Genomic DNA, 26,225 nt, shown 5'->3' on the forward strand with positions numbered 1-26,225 from the left:
TCGAGACGAGACCGAGACGGCATCGAGCCGCGATGTGAATGCCCTAACTCCCTCCTTTTCTAATTAATTGAGATAGTCCCTCCGTTCTTTTTGAATATACACTGTGGATTCAGCCAATAAAGAAAGAGTGAGAAAAAGAGAAAAATAAATTAAAATATTGTTAATCGAAAATGGATCTCATCTTAATATAGAGAAAAGACTTTCTAAAATTAGACAGTGCATATTCTTGTAGGACGGACTAAAAACTAAAGAGTGCATATTATTTTAGAACAGAAGGAGTATATTTTTTCAACATAGAGCTTTAAAATAGTGTATTAAATGGATAATGAATAAAATAAAAGAGAATAAAGTAAGAGAGATGAAAAGAGAATAAAATTATAAAGATGATTACCGATTAACAAAAAATAGAAATGACTCTTGGAACTCACCAAAATAGTAAAATGACTCAATTAACACGGATTCGCAACGAGTTTGAATGCAAAATTGATAAAGTAAAAAAGTGATAGGGAGAAAAATAATTAAAATATTGTTAGTGAGAAATGTAATATTCCAAAAATTAGCTTAAAATAAATTGTTTGAAAAAGTAAGAATTACTATATGAATTCCAAATATTAGAAAGTAATTTTCTTCCCTCTTCAAGAAAGTCGAGATTGTTGATTGGGAGGAGATATTATACCCACCGTCCAATTTTTAATCATAACGAATAATCTAGAAAAAGAGATACTCCCTCCATCCGTGAATAGGAATCATGTTTTTCTATTTTAGTCCGTCCACGAATAAAAGTCCCGGTTCATTTTTACCATAAATAGTAATAGGGTCTCACCTTCACCTAACTCATTCCACTCACATATCATTTAAAACTAATATATACAAGTGGGACCATATTCCATTAACCTTTTTCTATCCACTTTTCTTAACATTTTCTTAAAACCCGTGACGTCAAGGAATGAGACTCCTAATAGCAAACGGAGGAAGTATTACATACTTCAATATTTTTATTTATGCCATGTGTACACTTCAAGTAGTACTAATATTTTTGCTCTCTCTATAAATAGAGAAGGGGAAAGGTCCGGTAAGGGGGGAGAGAAAAACTATACGATACCCTTGAACATGATATCAACTATTTTCTTTCATATATTTGCAACATTTTTCTATTGGGGAATTAAAAATGTCCGATACATGTTCGTCGGTGAATGGAGGTAATGTAAATTGAGGTCCTATGATTAGTAATTTATTTGACAGTAAATTATTATTTCTACTCTTAAAGTGCTTATTTATTGTTCATTCTCTAAAGATGTTATGCAAATATTGTGAAACTATACCTATTACTTGAAGATTATTGTACGATTTTTTTTATAAGTAAATACGGAATTTAATATGGATATTTTGTATTTTAGAATGGAATTATTTCATTAAGGGATAGAAGCAGTGAATTTTGATGTGTATAGTAACAAAATACTTGAAAAATTAATCTAAAAAGGCTTAATAAGAATGAGATGTTACAGGGAATGAGTCCCACCTCATTAGAACGAAAAATAGTTTTTGAAATTGAAAAGTGCATATTCTTGAGGAATTGACTATAAATGAAAGAGTGCATATTCTTGTGGGACGAAGAGAGTAATTGTTTAAAATCATACCTACTTCGTTCATAACTGTATTTTTTTTCTTTTTGCCATTTTTTTAGTATATTTGGTAATTTTATTACTTACATTTAATAATAATATAAAAATATTACTCCGTATTTTACTTTATTAAATTTTAGTAGTAGTACTCCTCTCGTCCCATAAAAATATGTGTACTTTTCATTTCCGTTCATCCCACAAAAATATGAATATTAGCACCATTTATAGAAAGTTGTTTACAATTTATACCACTATATCCTACCATTACAACTCATTAAAACTAATAATAATAGAGTGAACTACAAAAATAGTCCCTGGACTATGCATTTATCTCGCCAGACAACCCTGGACTTTAAAAATATCGCCAGACAACCCTGGACTAAGCGTTTATCTCAAAATTGGTCCTTTTTCACTGTTTCGTACCGAAAATACCCTTTTAGGGCTTTGGGCATTTTCGGAAGTTCAAAAAAATCACTTTTTCAGATGTCAGCACATTTAATGATTTGTTGCAGGTTGTGTCATTATATTAATGCAGATGTCTTTCTCTCTCTCATTCTTTCTCTCACCTTCTCTCCTCCATCTCTCTTCTCTTCCCTTCTTCTTCCTCCCCTTTCTTTCTTCTGCAAAAGTCGAGAAAACATCTCGACTCAAGAAAGAAATCAAAATGGAATGTGTATCTATCTCCGAAGAAAACATCTGCAAAGGCCGCAATTACTTGGTTCAGCATGGTGGGAGTGAAGACGAAGTTGGAAGACAAGATGAAGTTTATTTTGAAGTATCTCTCTCCTCCAACTCTCTCTCTCACCTTCTCTCCTCCATCTCATCTCTCTTATTCTGCACGACGCAACATCTCGACTGAAATCGTTTAGCAGATTCAGCGCGAAGTTGGGGTTGGGGCTGACATATTGAAAAAGTTAAAATTTTCAACAGTCTACAATGTACAGTACTCTACTAGGGACTGCAATTGATATTTCTTCAAACCCAATATGATATTAAAATTTGGGACTAAATCGGATATAACTATCAGGTATCAAATATGATACTATTATTTATTGCTTATTGTCCTAGTACTTCATATGATATTATTTGTGTTGATTACGTCGAGTACTACATCCGATATTATTTCAACAAGATGCATTTCAGTAATCGAAGAAAAGCTCATTCATTCATGCCATGGTTAATTTCATTACTCAATTTAGAAATCAAAATCAAATTACATTGATTTGAACACTACACAATTCTTCCCCAACTTTCACGAACTACGTCACCAAATTTTTTTCCCACAAACTGCAATGACAATATCTGTATATCTGAAACAAATGTGAAACTTCAAAAATTAATACTCAGTACTTAGAAAACATACATCAACATCAAATTACATTAATTTGGAACACTACAATTCTTCCCAAGTTTCACGCACTACTTCACTAAATTGTTTTCCCAAAAACTGCAATCTACGGGTGAAAGCCTACTTCATCAAACTCACCATAATGGCTACAAACGAAACAATCAACGAAAACCCAACAAATAACACCAAAATATAATCTTTAACTTTACTTCCACCTTCAACACGATTTGGAGATAATTCAGAATCAACTCCATCTTGTCTTCCAACTTCGTCTTCACGCCCACCATGCTCAACCAAGTAATTGCAGCCTTCAAAATCCACACACTTGGGATGACACCACTGAAAATACTTGCAGCCTCCAATCTTGCCCTTTTTCTCGCAAACGAAATACAACATTCCATTTGATTCCTTTATTGGATCAACAACGATTTTGAGAATGGCGAGATAAATGCATAGTCCAGGGACTATTTTTGTAGTTCACTCATAATAATATGGGTCATACTATCCATTAACTCTACTTTAATTAATTATCGTTCTCTTCTTTTTTCTTACTTTATCAATTATGCATTAATTTTCGTGTAATTTCAAATGTCCATATTTTCATGGGACCGAGAGTATTAAATTCAAATTCATTACTTCCTCCTTTCGCGAATAGGATTTCCGTTTTTTTCATTTTAGTCCGTCCGTGAATAGGAGTTCCGGTTCATAATTACCATAATGGTAAAGAGGCCTCATTTACACATAATTTAAAACTAATATACATAAGCGGGACCCCTATTCGAGTAACTTTCTTTCACCAACTTTTCTTAACGTTTCTTACAATCCATGTCAAAATAAAAAGAGACTTTTATTCGTGAACGGAGAATGAATTAATTAAATTGATTGGATGGAAGAGGTAAAATTATTTAGACGGACTATGCACGCGGGTAATGAGTTGGTAAAAGGAAGTATATGAATTTATGACTTTAAATCATTTTTGGATATTCAATGCAACAGTTGTAAAGTGAGTTTTACACACAATGCACATACTTCATCTCTCACAATTGCACCTCTCCCGTCAATAAACATGGACCAATCATATTTTACCTGATTGAGACCACTCTTTACCGTTCTTTTTCTCTATTCTTGAAGAGATATTGTTTCATTTTACTCCATTAAACATGCCAGAAAATTTAGCTAACAATATGTATGTAATAAAAAGGAATTACTTTTGTATAAACATATTCTGTTAGTATAACTAGGGCCGGAAACCTAGATTGTCAGTTCATTGATTTTAATTTAAAAATTAAGGAAGCTTAAGTACCCCCTTCAATCTCTGAAACTTTTAGTTTCTGATGATTCTCCGTCCCACATAATTTGGGACACTTTGACTCGACATGGGTTTTAACAAATTTAATGGATAGTGAGTTGAAAAAGTTGGTGGGATGTGAGTCCTACTTTTAAAGTATTAGTTTTATAATAAAACATTAAAATGTGAGTAGGATTGAGTTAGTGGAATATGAGGTCCACTACCAAAAATGATAAAAATGAAGTGTGTCAAATTATGTGCGACGACCCAAAATATAATACTAGGTCAAATTATGTGGGACGGAGGGAGTATAATATTGTTTTGTGAGTTAATGGAAAACAAAGAAAAATGAAAATAAAAATAATAATATTTTCATTTTATTTTTAATGGGATAATCAAAAAGAAAATGATTCACATAGTTTGCGAGTATATATCTAAAATTGGAATGAGATCTCCGACTTTGGAGGAGTGCCCCGTAGAAAGTGTTGCTTCTTACATCCCAATATTTTATTCATCAAATAAAATTAAAATTTGCTTTTTACTAGTACTTCCTCCGTTCCATAGTAATAGATACGTTTATTTTCAGCACGTAGATTAAGAAAAATTGTGTTAGGTGAGTTAAGTAAAGAGAGAATAAAGTGGAAAATGAAAAAGGTTGAAAGATGAAGAGAGAAAAAAGTAAGAGAGAGTAGAGTAGGTGTGGAAACATGTGTTGACTATTACTCCCTCGGTTCCACAAAAGATGTCACACTTTCCTTTTTAGTTTGTTCCACAAAAGATGTCACATTTTCCTTTTTGGAAAAAGTTCTCTCTCACATGAATATAAAAGTTATATTTTCTCTCTCCATTTAATACACAAAACCAAACCTCCTAAAGTCCCGTGCCGTCCCACAAGCGGGACATTTTTTGTGGGACGGATGGAGTACTAAAAAGGGAAATGACTCTATTACTGTGAAATGTATCAAAATAACAAAATGACTCTATTACTATAAAACGGAGTGAGCATAAAATAGTGAGACGTGAGAAACAACGGCAACCCTTAAAATTAAATGCTTATTAATGAAAAAGTATATTGCCTTCCTTTTTCATCTTTACCAAGGATATAAAGCAGGAAAGCGAAGTGACTAGTTCACATAAAAAAAAAGTGTTGCTCGCATATTGCGCCAACTTCCTTTTTTTGGTGGAAAATGAGGATACAATCACATATTCCGATTCCCATACAGTAGACAACTATGTTTCCTACCATCAAATTATAGCATCGATTAATCTGATCTATCATCTATGAATTTTAATTATATGAAGTGTAATGCCAAGTTGATCAATTTGAAAGTCAATTATATTTTACAATTTTTGCTTCCAAAATTTTCCTCCTGTTTCCACATGCATGCAACCATAAATTTAATAATACACACTCACATATGACATATGGAATAAGAAATTCAACAAATATTTACTGTATTCAATATCCAATTCTTCAATTTTGTAGTAGTATATTGATTTCTGAGAAGGAATAATTAATTGGGGTAGAGACACGTGTAGTTAGCCCACAGAAGAGCCGTACGTGGGAGGATCTTGTTCATCGTAAAACACACTGTTTCTTTTAATGAAACACAAATCCATGCGATAATATATATACATATGAGAGAGATATATCAAGTGCAATTTTGTGAGGGGACCATTCAAGCGCATAATTCTGTTTCTTTCGCACTAACTCAAGCCGGGGACCATTTTGCCAATATAAACATACCACATTGTGTGCTTTTTCTTTCTTTTTGGTTTGACTATAAATATACTGAATCCATCCCACTAATTCTGCTCAATTGGATTTGCAGACTAAGGCCGAAAGTCTCTTAGCAAGTGGCAGGGCTTGAACTCGAGACCTCAAGATCACCACAGTCTACACTACAACCTGTTGGTTTACTGGTTGTGTGTGTTTTTTCTAATTTTACATGGTTCGCTTTTTTTTTCAAAATTGATAAATTTTATATGTTTGTTTTTTGGGTGACCAAACCAAAGTATTACATGATCTAGCAATGGATTTTGCTTGTATGGATCCAGTATGGTATAGCTGTTTTGAATCCAATAGTAGAACTTGATATTATTAAGATCCCGGTACAGGTAGCTCGCAAATTAGGCCCAAAACTTAATGGGCATGTTTATTTATTAGACTTGGATCTGATCCAAATATTCTTTTTCCACACTAGACGACAGTTTTTGATTCATGAAAAACATTGAAAGTTGTTGTAAAATTATCAATCTAACTCTTCCAATTAAAATTTTATCTAAACACTACTTTAATCCCTTCTACACTCATTATATTTTAATCCTTACATTAATTCTGGCAATTAATTTCAATAGTACTTTAACGGATTATTCGATTTGCAATATTATATCTTAGGATTAAATATTTAGTGTGTTTGGTTTATGAGATTGACTATAACTCAATCCTAAATGAATAATCATCTGATGATTAATCATGGTCAATTTTCTCCAACTAAAATAATATTACAATGTAATCATAGCTGGATAATGCTCTAGTATATTAGTATTTTATCTAAAAAATTGAAGACTATCTAATCATATTGATTAAAAAACTGAAATTGACCAAGCGATATGCTAATATATACAGAATGATTAACTATTTCCTAAGAAGAATTGAAGCTTACCAAAGGCAGCACAACGTTAATTGAATGTTAATTGATCTATTAGTTAATATGCAAAAAATAATTGATGGAAAAATGATACTCCCTACTCCCTCAGTCGACAAAAATTAGATAATTTTATCATTTTGAGCCGTCCATCAAAATTAGACCAACCTTTTCTTTTAGAGCATCTTCAACTATTCCACTAAACTCAAACCTATTTTAGTGTAAAACTCACACTAAATATTGATTTTGCTCCAACCGTTTACAATAAACTCAAAACCAAAAGAATATTCCTCACCCATTAACTTTTTATACTTTTCAATCATACCTATATGTTTTATCTAAATTACACACTAACCCTATGACACTTATCAATAACTTAAATTAAATTAAAAAATATGATAAATCTATTATTTATTAAACCAAAAAAATTACATAATATAGAAAACTTGAATACAATAAAAATACAAGTACTACAAAAGTTATCAAAAGGTATAAATAGGTTAACTAAAATTCAAAATTAAACTTTATTTAAAGATACCACAAGTATATACATTAGGTATCGTTTTAATTATTAATGTTTAACCATTGTTTGTTATAGTACTTGATAACGTATATAGTTTGATATTATGCATTAGGCATAATATTTGTTTAAAATTAAATATTTTTTTGTCAATTTTTTAAACTAAAATAAATCAATTCTTAATATTAAAATTTAAAAGCTATCAAATTATGTAGAAATTTAATAAAGCATAACTAATCAATATCAACAGGCATAACTAATTAATATTTCTATTTGTTAATTTAGAAAGAAAAAAACTGTGTGTAGCTTTTTAACTAATCAATAACATGTGTATATACTAATATGGGCAAGCCCACTAATTAATTACCAACCAAATATTAATAGAATAAATTTAGGTTTTTTTCTATCTTCTTCTTCCCTACCGCTAGAACAGTGCCGGTAAGTTTTTGTTTTTGTGTATTTTTACTTCTCTCCCTTCCCCTCTTTCTTCCCTTTTCTTTCTTATGTTAGATAAATACTTATAAAATGATTTGGACTTGAATGTAATAAAACAAAATCTGAAAAGCTTTTTGGTATACATTTAGTGCAAACCTAAAGATAGATATTTTTTCTTCAAAAACCTATAATGGGATTGGTTTTGCAGTACCGTTGGGGGTATTATTCTACTGCATTTTAAGTTTTGCAGTACTGTTGGAGATGGTCTTATCCCTCTTCCTTTATCAATTGCGGATTAAAATTCGTGTGATTGTAATTTTATTTTTTATATATATTTGAGACATAGCAACATCATTCTTAGTCATGTTGGTTTTGCAACCGCCTGAAATATACTTAGAGATGATAGATGTTACATCATATAATTGGGTAAATACCCACCAAATTAACCAAAATTTTCCAAGCAAATTAGCCTATCTTGTACTCTAGTATATCAATATTACCAAATCAACTAAATTTCGTACTCAATCGGAGCTGAACATTTGTTTGTGCTAGAATTATATTATGGTCTAAAAGTCTGATACACGTTTCCTTAGTAAATCGAAAATAGTAAGTGGCGTGGGGTATACTAGGAAGAAAAAGCACCGAATTGGATAGGAACAACCGCAATCAAATCATTGCATTTAACATAAGTTTGGTTGAAACAGTTAGCTATATGTTCACCATTCCAAGCAACCATTCTTTACTTCAAACGCACAAAATCCCCCCAAAACTTCTTCCTCTCAACACAGCCATCGCTTGCTTCTGACAGCAACAACTACAACATTTCTCTCTTACACCATGCATTATATCCTATTTTTGAGAACGCTTCAAATTAAAACTCTTGATCATGTTTAGCCACCAAAAGGAATACATTCGCTTAAAATTCTTGATCAATCCCACTTTAAAACTAATTAAGAATCCAAATTAATTTATTACTCTTACCAAACTTCATTAAAAAGTCAAGATTAATAAGAAAGAGATTCAACCAACCAATCAACACAAGAATGTTCTCATTCATGCAAAAAACAATTGCAAACTTATGCAACAAAGCTAATTAGCCCTTTTCTTTATATCAAAGCTTGCATACCTCCTACCTTCATCTGTTACATCATTCAAAACAAACTATGTTGATATCATTTCTTTCTTATTCTTTCCTTGTCTCCTTCATCACCTCACCATCCAAAATCCACGCAAGAACACCTTCAATCTTCACCGTTAACCCGCAAAACACTTCCTCCGTGGCCGAAATCCACGGATACAAATGGCACGAATTCGAAAAGTTCCGCGGCGCAATCAAGGGCAGCTCCGTCAACGGCATTTCACAACTCAAGAGATATTTACACCGATTCGGATATTTAGAAGCACAAGCTGACGATGTATTCGATTCCAATCTCGAAAATGCAATAACCAAATATCAAGAGAAATTAGGGCTTCCGGTCACCGGCAAGCTCGATTCTCCAACAGTTTCAGAGCTCATGTCGCCGAGGTGCGGCGTTCCCGATTTTACTAGAAAGCTGCACGGCATCAGAAATTACGCGTACTTCGCAGGCCGGCCGCGGTGGGGGAGGAATATTCCGATGAAGCTGACGTACGCTTTCTCCCCGGAAAATCCGATCAATTCCTCTCTAAGCAAGGAGGAGATTAGGGTTGCGTTTCGGAGGTCGTTCGGGCGTTGGGCGTCGGTGATTCCGGTGGCATTTGTGGAGGCGGAGGACTACGGAGGGGCGGACATAAAGATAGGGTTCTACAGCGGGGAGCACGGCGACGGGGAGGCGTTCGACGGGGTGCTGGGGGTGCTGGCGCACGCCTTCTCGCCGGAGAGTGGGAGGTTCCACCTGGATGCGGCGGAGACGTGGGCGGTGGACTTCGGGAGGGAGAAATCGGCGGCGGCGGTGGATCTGGAGTCGGTGGCGACGCACGAGATAGGGCACCTGCTGGGGCTGGGGCACACGGCGGTGAAGGAGGCGGTGATGTATCCGAGCCTGAGGCCGAGGGAGACGAAGGTGGAGCTGAAGATGGATGATGTGAAAGGGGTGCAAGCGTTGTATGGATCAAACCCTAATTTCAGTTTAGGGGCATTTTTAGAGTCGGATATTTATTCGAATGGAGGAAATCAAGTTATTAGCCTTACTCTGAGTTTGTTGCAATTCTTCACGATGCTGTGCCTCTGCATGTAGATTCTTTTTTTTTTTTGTTTTGTCTAGTGTGTGTGAATTAATGTGATGATGTATATTTGCGTAAGTGTTTTATTCAATTTGAAGTAGAGGATTACTACTTAATAGTGGTACTTGGAAAAGGAATCGGTGATAATTGAGACATTTATACTCATTATACTTTCATTTTATTTCTGCTTTTGTAATTAGGGGCAAATTCATTAGAAAAATTAGTTGTATATATAAACCCGAGGAAAAATTCACATTATGCTTGATGTTTCATTTATATTTTAAAGCATTTACGTGGTTTAAGTACACAAGTCTAGGTCTTCGCATTATAGACGGAATGATGGTCATGTCATCACTAAAGGTCTTTTATTCAGTTGTTCGCAGAAGTAAGCTTGATTTTTACAATTTAGATAGAATTTGAGAATCTATCGTGAACGGTTTTAGTATTAGTTTTAAGTGGTTTTAGTATTAGTTTTAAGTTGAGCGTCTTCTGTGGATGAAAGCTTCAATCCTTTCTCCAACTCTTGAGTGTCTCTCTTTTATATTCTTCTCTTCTCTTGGGTGGCAAAAGTCCTTTTAAGTTGAGTGTAGGTCTTATTTATAATTGAAAGGTTGATGTATATGCCTTATTTGTATCCAATAGACCCTTTGGAATGCGGGTGTGGACTCGGTCAGGTAGCTGGTGTCGCCTATTTTAACCTTGTTGGGTGGCCCTTTCTAGAATCTCCTGACCATTTTCACCCGGACAGGTGGTTTACAATCAATTCTTCACCAGGCCCGGTACTCCTTTCTACTCTTCTGGAGTCACACCCTTTCTCACCTGACTAGGTGGTAATTTGACACCTATGTGACTCGGTCAGGTCCTTTGTTACTTCACTTGACTGGGTGGCTTTGAAAACCACTCCTCACCTCGCCGAGTGAATTTTTCTAAAGTGCAATTTATGACCTTTCTCGTCTTCATACTTCACTTGTTGCTTACTTTCTTCTATCCTAAGCATTAGGTCATATAATAAAGTCAAAATGAGTCTACAGACTACACTTCACTTTAAAAGTGCATAAAAACATGATAAAAGAAAACTACAATTTGATCCACATCAATTCTAACCAAATCCTAATTGCATAGATTAATAGAAAGATAATTGTATGGTCATTATGAATATGATTTGGTTAAGAACTATGATGATACTTTTTTGACGATTATAACGACATTTTTTAGCTGGTGTTTTAATATTGTACAACTGGTGTTATATATATAGTGTAATGACATTGTATAACTTGTGTAAGATCTAGTGTGATGACATTGTACAACAGACGTGATGACATTACTTAACTGATGTAGTTACATTGGATAAATTGGTGTGCTTACATTGCACAATTGTTGTGATGACATTTCTAACATATTAACATGCAAAACATAGGAGTATAAACTTTCATATAAACATATGCAGTCAGAATATAAGTATAATCTTACTTTTATGTGACATATATTTATTTGAAAACAATTGAAATTGACAGAGTTATGTAGTACTCTATCCGTCCTACAATAAGAGTCACACTTTTCCATTTGGTTCGGCCCATAATAGAAGTCACACTTCATTTTTACTATAAATGGTAAGTAGGTCTCACATTACACTACCTCACTCCACTCACATTTTATTCTAAAACCAATATAAAAAAGTGGGTCTCATATTCCACTAACTTTTCCAATCCACTATTCTTTACATTTTTTAAACCCGTGCCCACAATCAGAGTGACTTCTATTGTGGGACTAATGGAGTATTTTTTAAGGAGAAAAAAATGGTGAGATTTAATTTACTACTCTGTCGCCTATTTTTCCGTCTTGGTAATATTACAGTGATGACATGGGCAAAGAAAATTAGATCAAATAGTTAATATTAGTTCTTAGTTATGCATTAAGGGTCAGTGTGCTTGTGTGAAGTTACATTTAATATATTTTGTGAAAAAAAAAATTAATTAAAAGAGTTATATAAAGAAAATTATTAAAGATATTGTTCGAAAAGAAAAAAGTAGCTAGCCTTAATTTGTTAACTATAAATTTCCTTTTTTTCGTCTTGACAATATTGCCCATGTGATGACATTCTATAGTTAATAGACATGGCTAACATTTAATTGTGGTTATAAAACATTGGATTGAATAGTTATAATTAGATTTTAGACTTTAATTTTGTAGTATACATTAATCAACGGCCAGTGTGGGTGTGCGTTAAATTTCGTTAAAAATGTGCTGAACATCTCTATTGTGTGTTAAATTTCGTTAAAAATGTGCTGAACATGTCGACTTCATGCTTTGACTATATATCGATAAGACTAAATTATCGAAATAGAGCTTTATTTGTTGCCTCTCCACTTCTTGAGTATTTGAAAGATCTAATTCCCAATGAATAACAATAGTGAAATACTCAATAAAATCATAGTGCAAAACGTAGATTAACAAAATAAAAATCAAAACTAGTGGATAAAATAATTGGTAGTAATTGATAGGTAGTGTTAATGAGGATTTGGAGTGAACCAAAAGGTTTGTGCAAGCCTCCTGCATATATGAGAGGGATGAGAGGGATAATAGATGGAAGATATCTTTGTATCCACATAATTAAAGATGCCAATATCTTGGCCGCCTGTTAGTGTCAAACGATCACCGAAATATATGGAGTCGGGTGTCAAGTTGAAGTCAGCCGCCGGAAGCGCGAATGAGTTGTTGTATCTGACAAACATTGCCAAACCATCCAATGAAGCCTCCATTTTGGTGAGTGTCCCTTTGTTGGCATCGATTTCATAGACTTTGAAATTAAAGGTTTTGCGTGGGTAGTCCATACGAACAGTTAAGGCGTATTTCATGTGGGATCCGTCGGGCCCGACACGCCTGTGGATACCACGCTCCACTAGAAATAGGCGGTCGGAATGCTCGTCCATCACCAGATAGCCGTGGTGATCAGATAATCTTCCGAAGAAGGTGTCGTCACCCTCGGAATACAAGGGATGCTCCCACAGAAAGGAGGGAGATTCGAGGTCCCAGCACTCGACCGAGGTATGCGTTAAGCAGAAGAGGCGTTTCTGGCGGGTGGAGTAGGCGATATCACACGGGGAGCCAGGTGCTGCTGTTGTGGCTGGGGAAGCAGAGCTGAACGCGGCTGCTTTGGCAATTGTAGGTGATGATGGCGCGGAAGTCGTGGGCATCGGGAGAGGAGGAGGTTAGGATAATAAGGCCAACTAAGTTTGGGAAGCTTTATATGGCGACCGGTGATGGGATTGGAGAGGAAAGCCTGTTGGTTGTCTTGATTGAATAATGCCATCCAGCCGTGGTTACATCCCAAGTCATGTATTACTTGGCGGTGGCATCTCCTTCTTGATGCTCACCACTTTCTTCTCCGCAAGGCTGTACAACTTAGTACTATTCCTATCATCTGATTGTAGTATCAGCCAAGGGGATATTGATATTTTGCTGCTTGTCCAATAATTCCTATTCATACGGAATATAAATTGGAGACTCATTCTCCTCGGCATATTGGAGTATAATATAACAATATTCCTCCCTCCAATTAATATAGGAAGATTAAATTGAATTCACTCTACATAACTTGTGCTTCAAGTCTTAAGATTTTATTGTAATTAATATAGAATGATTAATAATATACGGTAATTAATAGTAATTTGAATTTAAGATTCACCCAATCTTATTATAACTTGCGCTCCAAGTTGAAGATCATCACCTCTTACTTATTTAATACTCCGTATAATAAGATATGCCCTAACTCTATAATCAACTATTACGCAAATGAAAAAGCTCCTAGTATTTGGAGGTGCGGCCAGATTAAATTTAGGGTTTAGGAAGAATAAATTGAATTCCAAGATTTTATTTGAGATTATGTAATTAGGGCTAAGATTTTATTTGAGATAGTATATAATTCAATCTTATAAAACTTGCGCCTCAAGATTTACTATTTGAGACATACATAATCAATTAATATAGGAGGATTAATTTCAAAGATTTCATCCCAATCTTATAAAATACTAATTTGTTGAAGATACGAATTAATAACAGTATCTATATATATACCCTATAATGCTATAATCAACCAATTACGCAAATGATGAAAATGCTACTAGTATTTGGAGGTGCGGCCGCCAGAGCCATATTACATGGGCGTGGGCGTAGGATGATGAGCACGAGCACGAGCACTAATCCATATCCATGGCTGATGCTGCCGCCCACATTCGACAGAAGGCGCGGTGGCATGGTGTACAACTTCTACAGCCTGGCCGATGAGGAGGTTGTGCTGATCAACAAGTACGGCCAGGGACCGGAGCCTCCCGAGATCCCGGACGACAACGCCCGGGTGGCTAGCATTGATGAACGACCGCAACGACGAGCTGTTCCTCTCCAACCCCATCACCCGGCGCCACATCAGGCTCCCCCCAATCCAGTCCCTTCCTGACCCCGTGCTCAACCTCGAGCGGCAAAGCCACGGTGTCGAAGCTAATCCTGTCTGCAGCCTCCCCCGGCTCGGAGGAGTGCCGTGCCATGGTGTCACAGCCAGGAGTGGGTCCCCATAGGGAAGCCATACATGGATCGAGAGAACAAGACTTTGAACTTGGTCTTTCCCAAGTCGTACGATGACTTTGTGTATTCTAGCAAGAGCAATGTGTTGAGTTGCTTGACCAAGTCGCAGCTCCACGAATCGGGGCTGGAGGAATGGGACCTGACGGACATGCATTCTCCCAAATTAGCTTGGATTCGGACGCACACCAATAGTCCGTCGGGCCGATTGATGATGAGCACCTGGCGTTGGCGTATGCGGAGCAGACGGATGAGCTGTTCCTCGTGTCACGTTTTATCCACAAACGCCAACACAAAACTGTCTTTTTCAGTACATATAAAATTATAAAGGAGGATGGATGGATTCGGACAGGATCGTCATTTTCATCTCATCTCGCCTTGTTTCTTGGAACCAATCACGCCTTTGCCATCTCCCATTTCAACCCCAATTCCATTCACTTCACCAACCATAAACACCATTATCATCGTCATCATCATCATCCAGATGTCGGAGTATACCATTGCGGCGACCATACTCTCTCAAATTGCTACTATCCCTTGCATCAAACCAATACTACCAATGTTGTCCCTGCACCCATTTGGTTTACTCCAACACTTGCTTCATTCTAGTATTTTTTTTTTATTATACTACTTACTTTTTGGGCTGCAACATGTTATTAAGTTTATCAAGTACATGAGTTAGCGTATTTATAATGAACAATATATATAGTTGTTGTGATACTTATTAAGTATTTGTTGGTATGCTGCTAACATATTGGATTTTAAATGCACAAAAGCACGCCAATGTTGTGGTACTCCGTTAAGGGAATGTGCGTACATTTTCCGAGCGCACCAACAACTTACTTCAATTGAATTTCTTGCTCACATTCCTCAATTTTTACCACTATTTTCATCATAGTATGTATTTCAAACAAAATTTTATTTATCAAGCTATCATTCTCTATAGCATTTAGAGTTGTCGGACTAAAAAACAAAGAATGAATAATCAACTCAATATCCATCATATGCTGAGGAATATCACTTTTCCATTTTGCCATTTTGGTATGTCTCGAAAATTTTGCCTCATCCCAATTTTACTCTTATAATTGGTTTTTCAATCATTAAATTCCACATAATTTAATCTTTAAGAGATGGTTAATGATATAACTATTACAATTAGATTTAATAAATGAATATTTGCATCAAAATCTTTTAACATTATCACATGGTTACATTGTTGAGTAGAACTGATAAAAATTCATTTACAAATACAAGAAATAGACTAATTTAATGAGAAATATTAGTGTCAAGTTCTAACCTCAGCATATTACATAAAGATTAAAGGCCACTATTCAACACACAAGGTCTTCAACATGAAGTGCTCATAAGAAGCTTGTGGCAACACTGAGGTCATTCAAGTTGGACATGATCTGCATCCGTGTCGTACCAATCTGATTAGCAATTTCAAGTTGATCTTCGAGCGCCAGCATCTCGAAACTGCCAAAAGAGGGTAACTTTTTATTTCATAGACGGAGAAATAGGCTAAGTAAGGATGTGTGTGCGAAAGAGTAAGATACGTACTGCACGAGCAGCTCACAATCGACAATGCTGTCAGGACCTGGGCGATGAGCCTTTCCATTCGAATGGAAATGTCTGGAAGATCGTGGATTTAGTCCAGCGACATGGCAGACAGAATCTACGAGCTTTTTCTGCAATGACTGCAGACGGCGAAAGGTAAGTTCCTCCAGAGGTGCAATGCTGCCTTCCAGGGTACCAAAAAGTAAGGCAAATCGGTTTGTCTTATCAGAGCCAGGCACAGTTCGATCAGCAGATGTGGGAAGAAGCTGCAACCGTAGAAATTTGGTAATATGGGCGCCAACATGAAACTCAGCTCTCGACAGAAGCTTCTGTCCTTTCCAGCTCTCTGATACTTTTGGAGCATAATAGAATATCTATATGTTGCAAAAAAAAGGTTACCAGTTATCACATATAACCATTTATATATATGAGCATATCACAAATATTCAGAAAGAGAAAGAAGAATTTATACATATATTTTTTAAACTAAGAAGAATATACTTCACTTGAAAAACACAGTATTAAATAGAAATCAAAAGGCAACCTAAAAAGGAAAAAACACACTCGAAATGTTTCATTATTTGTTCACAAATGTGCTAACCTGAACATTCTTCTGGTCATCTGAAACAGTGAGGCTGAGTGTGCTTCCATCGATCAAAAACTCAGTTGCTAAACAATCAAGTGACCCAAAATCTTTTGACAACAGATTGAGTTGAGAGCCCTGCTCTTTCCAACTAAGAAAATTTATGCTTTTGTGAATATCACCGAGAAGAATAAAATTTTTAACCTGCACAATTTTCATGATTAACAGCAAGTCCAGTAAAAAAGCTTGAAAGTTCATAATAAAGCTACAGTGATGCATCTCTTTTAGAGTTTTATAAAACCAAACAGGGTATAACAGATTGCAATTAACAAGATAGAAAAGCATTTTAAGTTGAAAGTTAAACATAGATTTCCTAGGAAAACTCGCCCAACCCATAAGTTTTTTCAATTCATGTCTTAACAAAGAATCTAAGCAATTGAAAGAGCATGTCTGCTATCTCAACTGAAAATTTTACACTGGCAACATTCAGCTCCCTTGCAATTGAAATTCGAGGATGTTGGCAACACCATATTCAGTGATAAAATAATCTTGAAAATATTTAAGATTTTGATGTCCATACTGAACAAGAATGACTAGGATGTTCAGTTGGGAACAAAGCAATTATAAATAGGACAAGTCATGCCTCTGCAACCATTAACCTATCTCTCTCTGTATAGCAAAATGCACCTGACAGAATTGCTTGGACCAAAGCATAGATTGAAGAGCAAGTGAGATTTGTTTCCATATAATTATAAGTTCACTGTTTATGCATCTATAACCGTCCTCGGGTCAAGGAGCAAACATATTTAAAATACACATGTTTCATGTAGAATAAAGAGGGGCTTACGATGTTTAAGCTCACGACATAGAGAGGTGGGACATCATGAAAGGCAACACCGTTCAACTCAGAGCCAGTCCATTTGTGCAGAATAATTTTAGGACCTGAAGCAAGTAGTAAATGGCCTTGAAGTGAAGCAAGAGCTGATATAGCACCCTTCAACTCCTTGGAATTGAATTTTGTAACCTGAAAAGACTAGGATAAAGTTAAGCATTGAAGTATTAAAAATATAAAGGGCAAGATCAGACACCAATATGACTGGTTGGAACTCTGGAATAAGTCTCATACAACCCTCATATTAGTTAAAAGAGTCTAAAGAAAAACATCAAGCTACCTTCACCTGTATATTGTCTGAGATTCTTTCAACAGAATATAAAAGAATGCGTCCTCTTGCTGGAACATCCTCTCCTTGTACATAAGCAGTTCCAATTGCCAAAAGTGTCTCATTTCTTTGTGCAGTGGTGTTCTGAAAGTACATAAACACAACAGGGAATATGAAAACTCCACAGATATCTGACCATCTTCATAAAGAAAATGGCAAAACCAGATAGCACAGGGGAAAAATGGAGAAAACAACAATGTCAAATGTCCAATGAAGCAGCAAAATATGTGAAGTTGAGCTTACAAATAACGTCACCACTCGCACAGTAAGAGCGTGTTCAGAAGTTTGCATAGGAATAGTAGCCCAAGTCTGCCAGGGGCCATTTATTTTCTCTGGTTCCATAATCCGAACCTCAAATTCTTCCATGGGATATGTCCCCTCCATATTAATGTTATCAGGCTCAAACTGATTTCCGACTTCTTGATCAACAAGAGATGAGAGCACTTGATTAAGTGGCTTGAGCACCTACATGAAAAATCAAAAGAACGGTTAGTTAACCCAGCTTTAACTTTATATCTTATTATCATTTGGTAATCGCAATATGGAGAGGCAGAATGGGGTCACGTACCCAGCTTTAACTAAGTATTCATGGAAACAGATTTAAATATTCAATAAGTTTGTGTGCTGATGGAAACTAAATACGAAACTGATTGCTGATACACTAAAGAAAAAGACTGCATGATAGAGATTGCCCTTACTGGAACAGAAACTATAACAGGGTACAAGTTCTTCTCTGCAAAATAGGTAACTTGATGTGGAGTCCCCTTCAGCCCAATCTGCCAGCACTCCCAATAGCCAATGGAGAGAGAGCAAAGGCACCCATACAAAACACAAAGAAAAGCAACTCGCATGAGCAAATTAGGCACATATGACCAATAGCATACAAATTGACTCGTGGAGAAGAGAAAATTGAGAACTGATGGACATGCACCTTTTGTACAGGCCAATAATTGTCATATGATAAAGCTGGAAGCTGGCATATTTTCAGAGCACCCTGAAAATAGGAAGATTATATATTGCTCATTGACATAGCAAACAAGGTTCCGGCAGAATTACATAATTAGAATGCTAACCTCTGAAGTTATACATATAAACCCATGGTTGCAGTTAACATTGTGAAGAACGGTGAAGGCTACTATAGGTCCATCACACCCCTTAAACAGAAAATGATAATAGTGATTAATGAGCTCATTAATTACTGGAAAACTGGAATACGAATATTCTAGTATTACAACAAAATGCTATAAGAATAGTTGCTTAGTAATTGAATCAAACTAACCTGTGGGTGCATCCGAAGCCGCTCTCGAAACATCATAAACCACATTGGCCTTGAGCCAGAAAGAAAAAAACCTTGTAGACCACCAACATTCTTGAAAACAGTGATGCGCTGTGAGCAGACTCCAGATGGTGTCTCTTCTTTTGCATATGTGTCCAAGGGGACACGAACAAATCGTAAATTTCTAAGCCTAGATGCATTTGTATTGCTAAGATTAACAGAGTTCTGAGAAGAAATGACACCCTCAGTCTTGGAAGCATTATCTGAAACTTCGTAAATGTAAGCATGATAACAAAGAATGGTCCCATCAGACAATATTCCTAAAAGGAATGGCCGGTTATGCTCTGAATCCCATCTCCGCATAGACAGCTCAACCACCTTTATATTGTGAGTGGCCTCTTTTCTGACTTGTCCAATATCTTCAGAATCTTTGTTTGTGAGGTTAATATGATTATTCGCTGCGCCATGGAAAAATGTATCTAAGATGTGGCTCCTTCCAGATACAAATTTATCGACCAAGAAAACACTGTTAAAGTTAGGTACATCAAATATCTCCAGATCTCCATTGTCATAGCATAGAACACAGTACACGTCACCATGGTTATGTGTTGAACCATCAGCCCCATCAATAGCCTCACCAATCCCAGTAGAAAGCCAGGCATCAGTACTTGTCTTACGAATCCATGGTTCGGGACCTTTATCATGATAGAGATTAGAGAGTGCAAGCTAATACCAACTTATCAAGTTTTCAGATACTGGTGGATTGATGACTGAAACAGAGCAGGTGGATGGATCTGGAACAAAAGAATGTCAAGAAAGGTGAAGTATACCATACGATGCTTGGAAATAAGTAAAAATATCTGGTTGTACCCATAAATGTGTCTCTGAAATACAGAGCATGCATGTATATAGGTTGTAGACTACAATGTTAGGTTTGCAAGACTGATCTCCAAGGGATACAAATGTTATTGCATTTTGTATATTTAAATAGAAATAAAGATTCTTGAAAGCAAAGTACATACAGCGAACACAGCCAAGTAATTGCAACTCTATAAACTTTGTCCACACATACCTCCAACAAGAAGCTGAATGCTTCCATCAGTCATTCTCAGCAACACATAAGGATCAGCTATGGAAACTGAGGACACAGTTGCCCCATCAGAAGCTGCATTCATCTCTGTATTGGAAGATTTTAAGCTCAAATCTTGAGTCATAAAAGCACCATCAAGTATCCAAGCACCACGAGCAAATACTTGGATAACTCGACGTCTGTTTGAATATTAGCATGAAACATAGTCACTTATTAGAATTTCCATCAAGTTATTGTGCTAAGATAAACTTTTTCTACATAAGCAGGAATCCATGCATTCAAAAGCTAGGAAAGATTTTCAAACTAATGTCACAGAAAGTTTTGATGCACCAAGGTGCCAAAACACTCTCCCTCTCATAATCTTATAAAGAAGAGAACTTCTCACCATCAAATCTCCTAATAAAGCATATTTGTGTGCTGTTAAAAAACAGCTGACAATAAGTAATTTGATCCCCCAGCATAATTTAGTCATTAGCAGAACCATTTTTCACCTCCTTCCAGAAAAGGACTAATTTCTTCCAGAACCTCCAACCCCTTCCCAATAACACATGCGCGCACACACATACCAGAAAGATGTTATATGATGGTTTATCGGTAGACTAAGAAACACACCTTCCAAATAAATTTCCTGCAGCAACTGTAGTTCCTTGGACGTAATAGTCCACATTTTCAGTTACCTCCTCAAGATTATTAGCAGTTTGCAATACCTGTAGAGTAAAACAAGAACAGAATACAACTGTAAGAAAATAAGAGGTCAAGGCAATAAGAGTTTTATACAACAGATAGTGATTAATTTCCAAATGGTATCTTCTTCGGAAGGACAAGGTGAACAACAGCATACCATTGTACGATTTTCCAAACTAATAATCAAGTATGCATGATATTCATCCTCGTCAGCTACTCCTTTAGAGGAGTCACTGCGCGAATTTTTGTGGTAGACAGTCTAAATTCCTTTGCAACCAGGTAATGATTCCTTCAGAAACAAGGTATAAACAAACTCATGAAACAATCAAGGAGAAACTAAAATTCTCTTAAAGCTTTACATTCTGCAAAGAAGAAAGAAGCTCTCAATACAGTTACTCAGCCTTAATTTAATTATACAACTTATACATAAGACATTACGTTTAGTACCCTAATAGAAAAAAGATGTATGGAGACCAAATATGTAATATTTAAGACCCTACAAAAAGGACAATTTCAAAGTGTAGATCAAACATTTTATTTATTTATTTTGCATTTTCTTTATATATATGTTTTCTGGGAAGATAAGGAATATTAATCTAGCTAAAAAAACAAAAGGGCTTGGTATGATTGACATCCCAACTACTAAGTTCCAATGTTGAAATAGAAATTTGACATTAACAGATTCTAAGAAGAGATATTCTTATGTTTTTTTTTTAATCTTAATTTGACAGTTTTTCAAGAGAATTACAATGAATTTCATATACGATATAAATGGCCACAAGTGTGTAGCCTAATAGTTTTACCAATAGAAAACTAAGTTTATAAAACTGACGGCATCACATGACAAGCTAACAATGTAAGAATAACCACAACCTACATGGTTTTTTACTTTTCATTCTCTGTTCTAAAAACAAACTGACTTATTCACAGATAATTCATTCATATTACTACTAGACATTAGAAAAATCATGTGTAGGACAGTAGGGTAAAACATCTTCCAGAATTATGCAAGAAGCACAGCAATAACCAGATATTTAAAAAGCCCATGTAGTGAGAAAAAGGAGGTGTACACACTTGAGTTATTGTATCTGGGCGGATTGATTTTTGAAGTACAGTGAGAGCACCATTTTTTCCATGGCCAGAACAGCATACCTAGAGAGGGGATGCATACATGGTTTGTATATCAGATAACAAAGGACTGTAAATTTCTGAACAATGAAGGACAATTTAATAAATAAGGACAACACTTTTAGCAATGCATTGGTTATCAACTGATAAGCCAACTTAAACTGAAGAATGAAGCTACAACTAACCAGTTCATGATTACTTTGCTTTGCAACTCCTGTAGCATTTGGATCGCCATTAATTCTCAAACCATAAGAGAAATCCTTTAGTGGACCAATATTAAGCAATGAATCCCGTACTGCAAAGGTAAAGTTTTTCTGCAAAAAACCAAACAACCAACTCATCTCTTAAAAAATACTCCAGAAAATTCTAAAATATATTTCAGTATAAATGCATTAAAACCAAATGTCAATTCAGCAGCTTAGAATGAAATTTATCAGCATACTATGAGAGATCTGACATGACATCCAATCAAGTTCATCAAGGTCAAATTACAACAGAAACAAAATCCAAGATAGGAAACCATAGGATATCATCTAGTTAATTCATATGACTTCACATTCGAGATGAGTACAACCTCAAGTCCATAAACATAATATCGCTGTTCTACAATTAAGATTGCGCTTCAGTAAGAAACTAAGATGCAAAGTTCAAAGCAGCTAGAATTTTAAAAGGCTTGTCAATGTTTGGAATTTATCAATCCTAGGGGAGAATGTAAAGAAAACATTACAGTCCCAAACTTACAATGAGAGATCCAACAACAATAAAAGCAAGTCAAGGTGGTCTGGTGAAGTTTAGTTTTTACATTCATCCTCAAAGCAATTGTTGAGCCTTCTGATTGAAATCTTTGATAGATAAATTATAAATATGGGCCGTATTCAAAGCAATGTATATTTTTAGGCTCTCTTTTGAGAAGATTCTCAGAATATGCTTAAAGCATTTTCCCAAACAAAATTCAAGCTCACAAAGAGAGGCTGATGTTATATAGAGCACCAATGACTATAAAAACAAACATCGCAGATAAGCTGAAGAAGCATCTTCTACGATCCTAATGAAGAGAATAAATGACAACCTTGATGTCAAAGCAATATATGATGCGTATAGAATTTTCTTGATGCTAAAACAATTAAAAATTTAAGGTTAGTTTTAAGAAAAAACAGGCCAGTTCTCTTTGAGCGTGGTTCTACTTCACATTTAAAAATCATAATAAAATTAACACAATGGAGCTCAGCAAAGAATGCAGATCATGGTTTAACCTGAGCTATTTGAGCATTGTTTGGACCTGTGCAATAGAATGTAAGTTCCTCGCTGGTAATCAAATCCTGCAATGCATCAGAAGGAGATCTCCGCAGTCTCTTCATTGAAGGGGCATCACTTTCAATATCCCCAACCTAGAGATAAGGAGAACATACACAGCCCATGTTGAGTTAACTGTGCCTTAAGATACATAAAAAAAATTAGAGACTTACAAAACCCATGGCTAATATTATGCCAGCACTTAAGAGTCCGCATTTCAATATCAAGTCTTATTTTAAGAAAGCAAACTTGAAATATACTCATTCTGAGTTCTAACAGTCAAAATGACAAACCTCTTCCTTTACACCAGGACTTAGCGTCGGAGCTCCAACTCCAGAATAGTACTGTACAAGCAGACTATCACCCAACCGACTGCCCAAGAAGAAAAACGAGCTTCCAATGGTAGTAATGTCCTATAAAAAATCAAGTTCAATTGATGAAAAATCTATCATTACAGATCTTCATCAGGTAATGTGCAATAACATGAGCTTAATGTGGCTGACCGATGTAAGGACTGAAGCTCTTGACTTCATCAGTTCAAGCCTCTGAACAACTCTGCAGAATTGAATAGGACAGCATATCAAATATACAGTATATGGACTACATAAGTAATGTCACCGGCCTAGTTTTTACACAATCAAAGGCAAGCCAACAATGCATAGCCCAGGCATATTTATACATCATATTCTACACTTGAAGCTTAACTGCTTAAGTATCTCATTTTTGCATACTCTCAACCAAAATGATAACACATCACTAGGAAGTCTTTCAAACCAGATCTGCAGAGGTTTAATTTGGCAATATTTGAAAAGCTATAAACATAACATAAAGAAATTTACAGATATTCCCAGTAACACGCTTTACCAACAGATCATAAGATAAAATTGTTGAGCCAGATAAGTCAGCAAAAGAATATCTAAACACCCATGTCAGGAACAGAATATGCAAAATTAGATGCAAGGGTGACTTAGTTAAACAAAATGAATACGGCACTTCCGTATGTCTCCAATAAGAGAACCAAGTGAGAGTAATAAATCGCCAACCTCCCATCATAAACAAGAGTAAGCAAAAGCAGCTCCCCAGATTTAGAGGAGAACGCACCAACATCATTAGTTAACCATGTCGCAGTGGCGGCATCAAGCTCCGTAGTAAATCCAGACCTAGGCATCTCTTGACTGAAAGAGGAGTGCATATACATTAGAAATAATGCAACTTCTTAGTAATAAAGGCTAGGTTGAGATATCAAACATTCTAACCAAAGTTATTAACAGTAAGTACTATGTTTACAAATATCACCTTTTAAACCAGCAAACCTATACGTACACTAAGTAGTTTTATTAGGAACGGGACGGAAGAACAATGTATAACCTATCCTATAAGGTGGCACTGTGCTTTGTGATGCACTTATTCCTAATGTAAATCATTATAAGAGGCAAAGTCAACAATGAACCAATAGCTTGTCTAATAATACATGCACGGTCTAACTTAAAAAATTAGTAGATTATATTGAATGGTAATACATCCTTCTCCACATATTATAGAGAAAAGAAGGGGGAGAAATAAATAGTGAAGCTGAAATTTCAACTTTCATCTGCGGGAACAGCAAAATTGTTCAACCCCAAGTGACATGAAGCAGACTGATCAATTAAGCATCATCAGATATAGAGCAGGACAAAAAGAATGGAAAAGCATTTGATTACGAAGATGCAATGCCAAAAGAGCAAACCTGGCTATGATAATGAATTGCATTCGCACCAATTACAAGAACTCCACCAATAGGTGAAGGAACTGCAAGAAGCTTGTACGCATCATGAGGGAGATTCTGAAAATCATATAGAAAAATATAGTAATTAGTTCATATTAAGGTTGGAAATTGGAGGGTGGTTAGCTTTAAGCTAGTGTACAAACTCCAACGTTCTTCCTTTGTAATCTATCAATGCGTAAGAAAGGTACAAATAGAAGATAACCAAGGCATCATAATGAAGGCTTTCTCAACGATGGATGTAGGTCATTAAGTAAACCTCTAGCACCACAAAAATATGCTATCAACGTTAGCACGTAAAGAAAAAATATTCCCAAGACATGACATGATAAGCTCTTAAAGAGAACCACTGATTAGACCAAGCAATGGCTACAAGTAAGACTACTTTACAGCAAATCAGAAGAGTCCTCTTATTAGAGACCTTTGGTGTACCCAAAAAAATTATGAAGTTGAATTGAGAATTTAATCATTTATTATAAAATTGATTACCACTTAGTTGCTGGCAGTCAAGAGTGTCTCACTGAGTTGGAGTCGTCTATAGACTGCACTCTCACTTAATTTAATCCACAACCACATTAAATTATAACTTATAAATTTTAACTGAAGAAGGTCAAAATCTGGTAACTACAACCTTAAAGCATAAAACAGATTTTTACTCCATATCTAAGCATCTCTTCACAGTGCCTTCCTCAATCCATTTAGAATTATTGTCATTCTCTATACTGGACAAGTCAGGTGTGTGAAAGCTTTTCGAGAGATCTGTGAAGTAAAAAAATTCACAGATTTTTCAACTTTTAAAAAATTAAAAAAATGCTATAACTCTGATTAATCAAACTAATCGAACTACTATAACAATAATAAAATGAAACACCTCCTTTTGGCATAACCAGAAGTCTTCTTACAACGCACACAATAATACTTCCCAGGGGCAACTTGTTCAAGCTTCTTCACACAAATCTTGCAGGACTCATAAAACCATTGACATAGTGACATT

The 26,225-nt window shown here is 35.6% G+C and overlaps 3 protein-coding genes and 1 long non-coding RNA gene across 4 annotated transcripts; 1 reads left to right on the forward strand and 3 right to left on the reverse strand.

Moving 5' to 3' along the window:
* The first annotated feature begins 8,913 nt into the window (after positions 1 to 8,913).
* On the forward strand, positions 8,914 to 10,228 carry LOC125196936 (metalloendoproteinase 4-MMP). Its single transcript, XM_048095601.1, has one exon. The coding sequence runs from the start codon at positions 9,025 to 9,027 to the stop codon at positions 10,075 to 10,077; it is 1,053 nt and encodes a 350-aa protein (XP_047951558.1). The 5' UTR covers positions 8,914 to 9,024; the 3' UTR covers positions 10,078 to 10,228.
* A 2,342-nt stretch (positions 10,229 to 12,570) lies between these two features.
* On the reverse strand, positions 12,571 to 13,257 carry LOC125194619. The gene has a single exon (XM_048092867.1). It carries the CDS (start codon positions 13,255 to 13,257, stop codon positions 12,571 to 12,573), a length of 687 nt encoding a protein of 228 aa, XP_047948824.1.
* Positions 13,258 to 15,880: 2,623 nt separating this feature from the next.
* LOC125194620 (cleavage and polyadenylation specificity factor subunit 1-like) lies at positions 15,881 to 23,651 on the reverse strand. The gene is given in 17 exon segments (XM_048092868.1): positions 15,881 to 16,114; positions 16,199 to 16,569; positions 16,797 to 16,982; positions 17,626 to 17,802; positions 17,951 to 18,082; positions 18,242 to 18,463; positions 18,697 to 18,774; positions 18,930 to 18,992; positions 19,072 to 19,152; positions 19,278 to 20,068; positions 20,347 to 20,543; positions 20,977 to 21,071; positions 21,206 to 21,337; positions 22,123 to 22,200; positions 22,362 to 22,490; positions 23,430 to 23,564; positions 23,643 to 23,651. Coding segments are annotated over 17 exon segments (2,991 nt in total). The 3' UTR covers positions 15,881 to 15,999.
* A 112-nt stretch (positions 23,652 to 23,763) lies between these two features.
* LOC125196312 lies at positions 23,764 to 24,575 on the reverse strand. The gene is made up of 3 exons (XR_007171868.1): positions 24,513 to 24,575; positions 23,973 to 24,024; positions 23,764 to 23,882 (listed from the first exon to the last, which is right to left on the reverse strand). It is a non-coding gene; the product is annotated as an uncharacterized LOC125196312 (long non-coding RNA).
* Positions 24,576 to 26,225: the final 1,650 nt, after the last annotated feature.

The sequence above is a fragment of the Salvia hispanica genome, chromosome 6, assembly GCF_023119035.1.
Source record: "Salvia hispanica cultivar TCC Black 2014 chromosome 6, UniMelb_Shisp_WGS_1.0, whole genome shotgun sequence".
NCBI classification, from domain to species: Eukaryota; Viridiplantae; Streptophyta; class Magnoliopsida; order Lamiales; family Lamiaceae; genus Salvia; species Salvia hispanica.

Excerpts from the sequence above, each read along its gene's own strand:
- LOC125196936 (XM_048095601.1), top strand. The coding sequence starts at position 9,025 with ATGTTGATATCATTTCTTTCTTATTCTTTCCTTGTCTCCTTCATCACC.
- LOC125194619 (XM_048092867.1), bottom strand. The coding sequence starts at position 13,257 with ATGCCCACGACTTCCGCGCCATCATCACCTACAATTGCCAAAGCAGCC.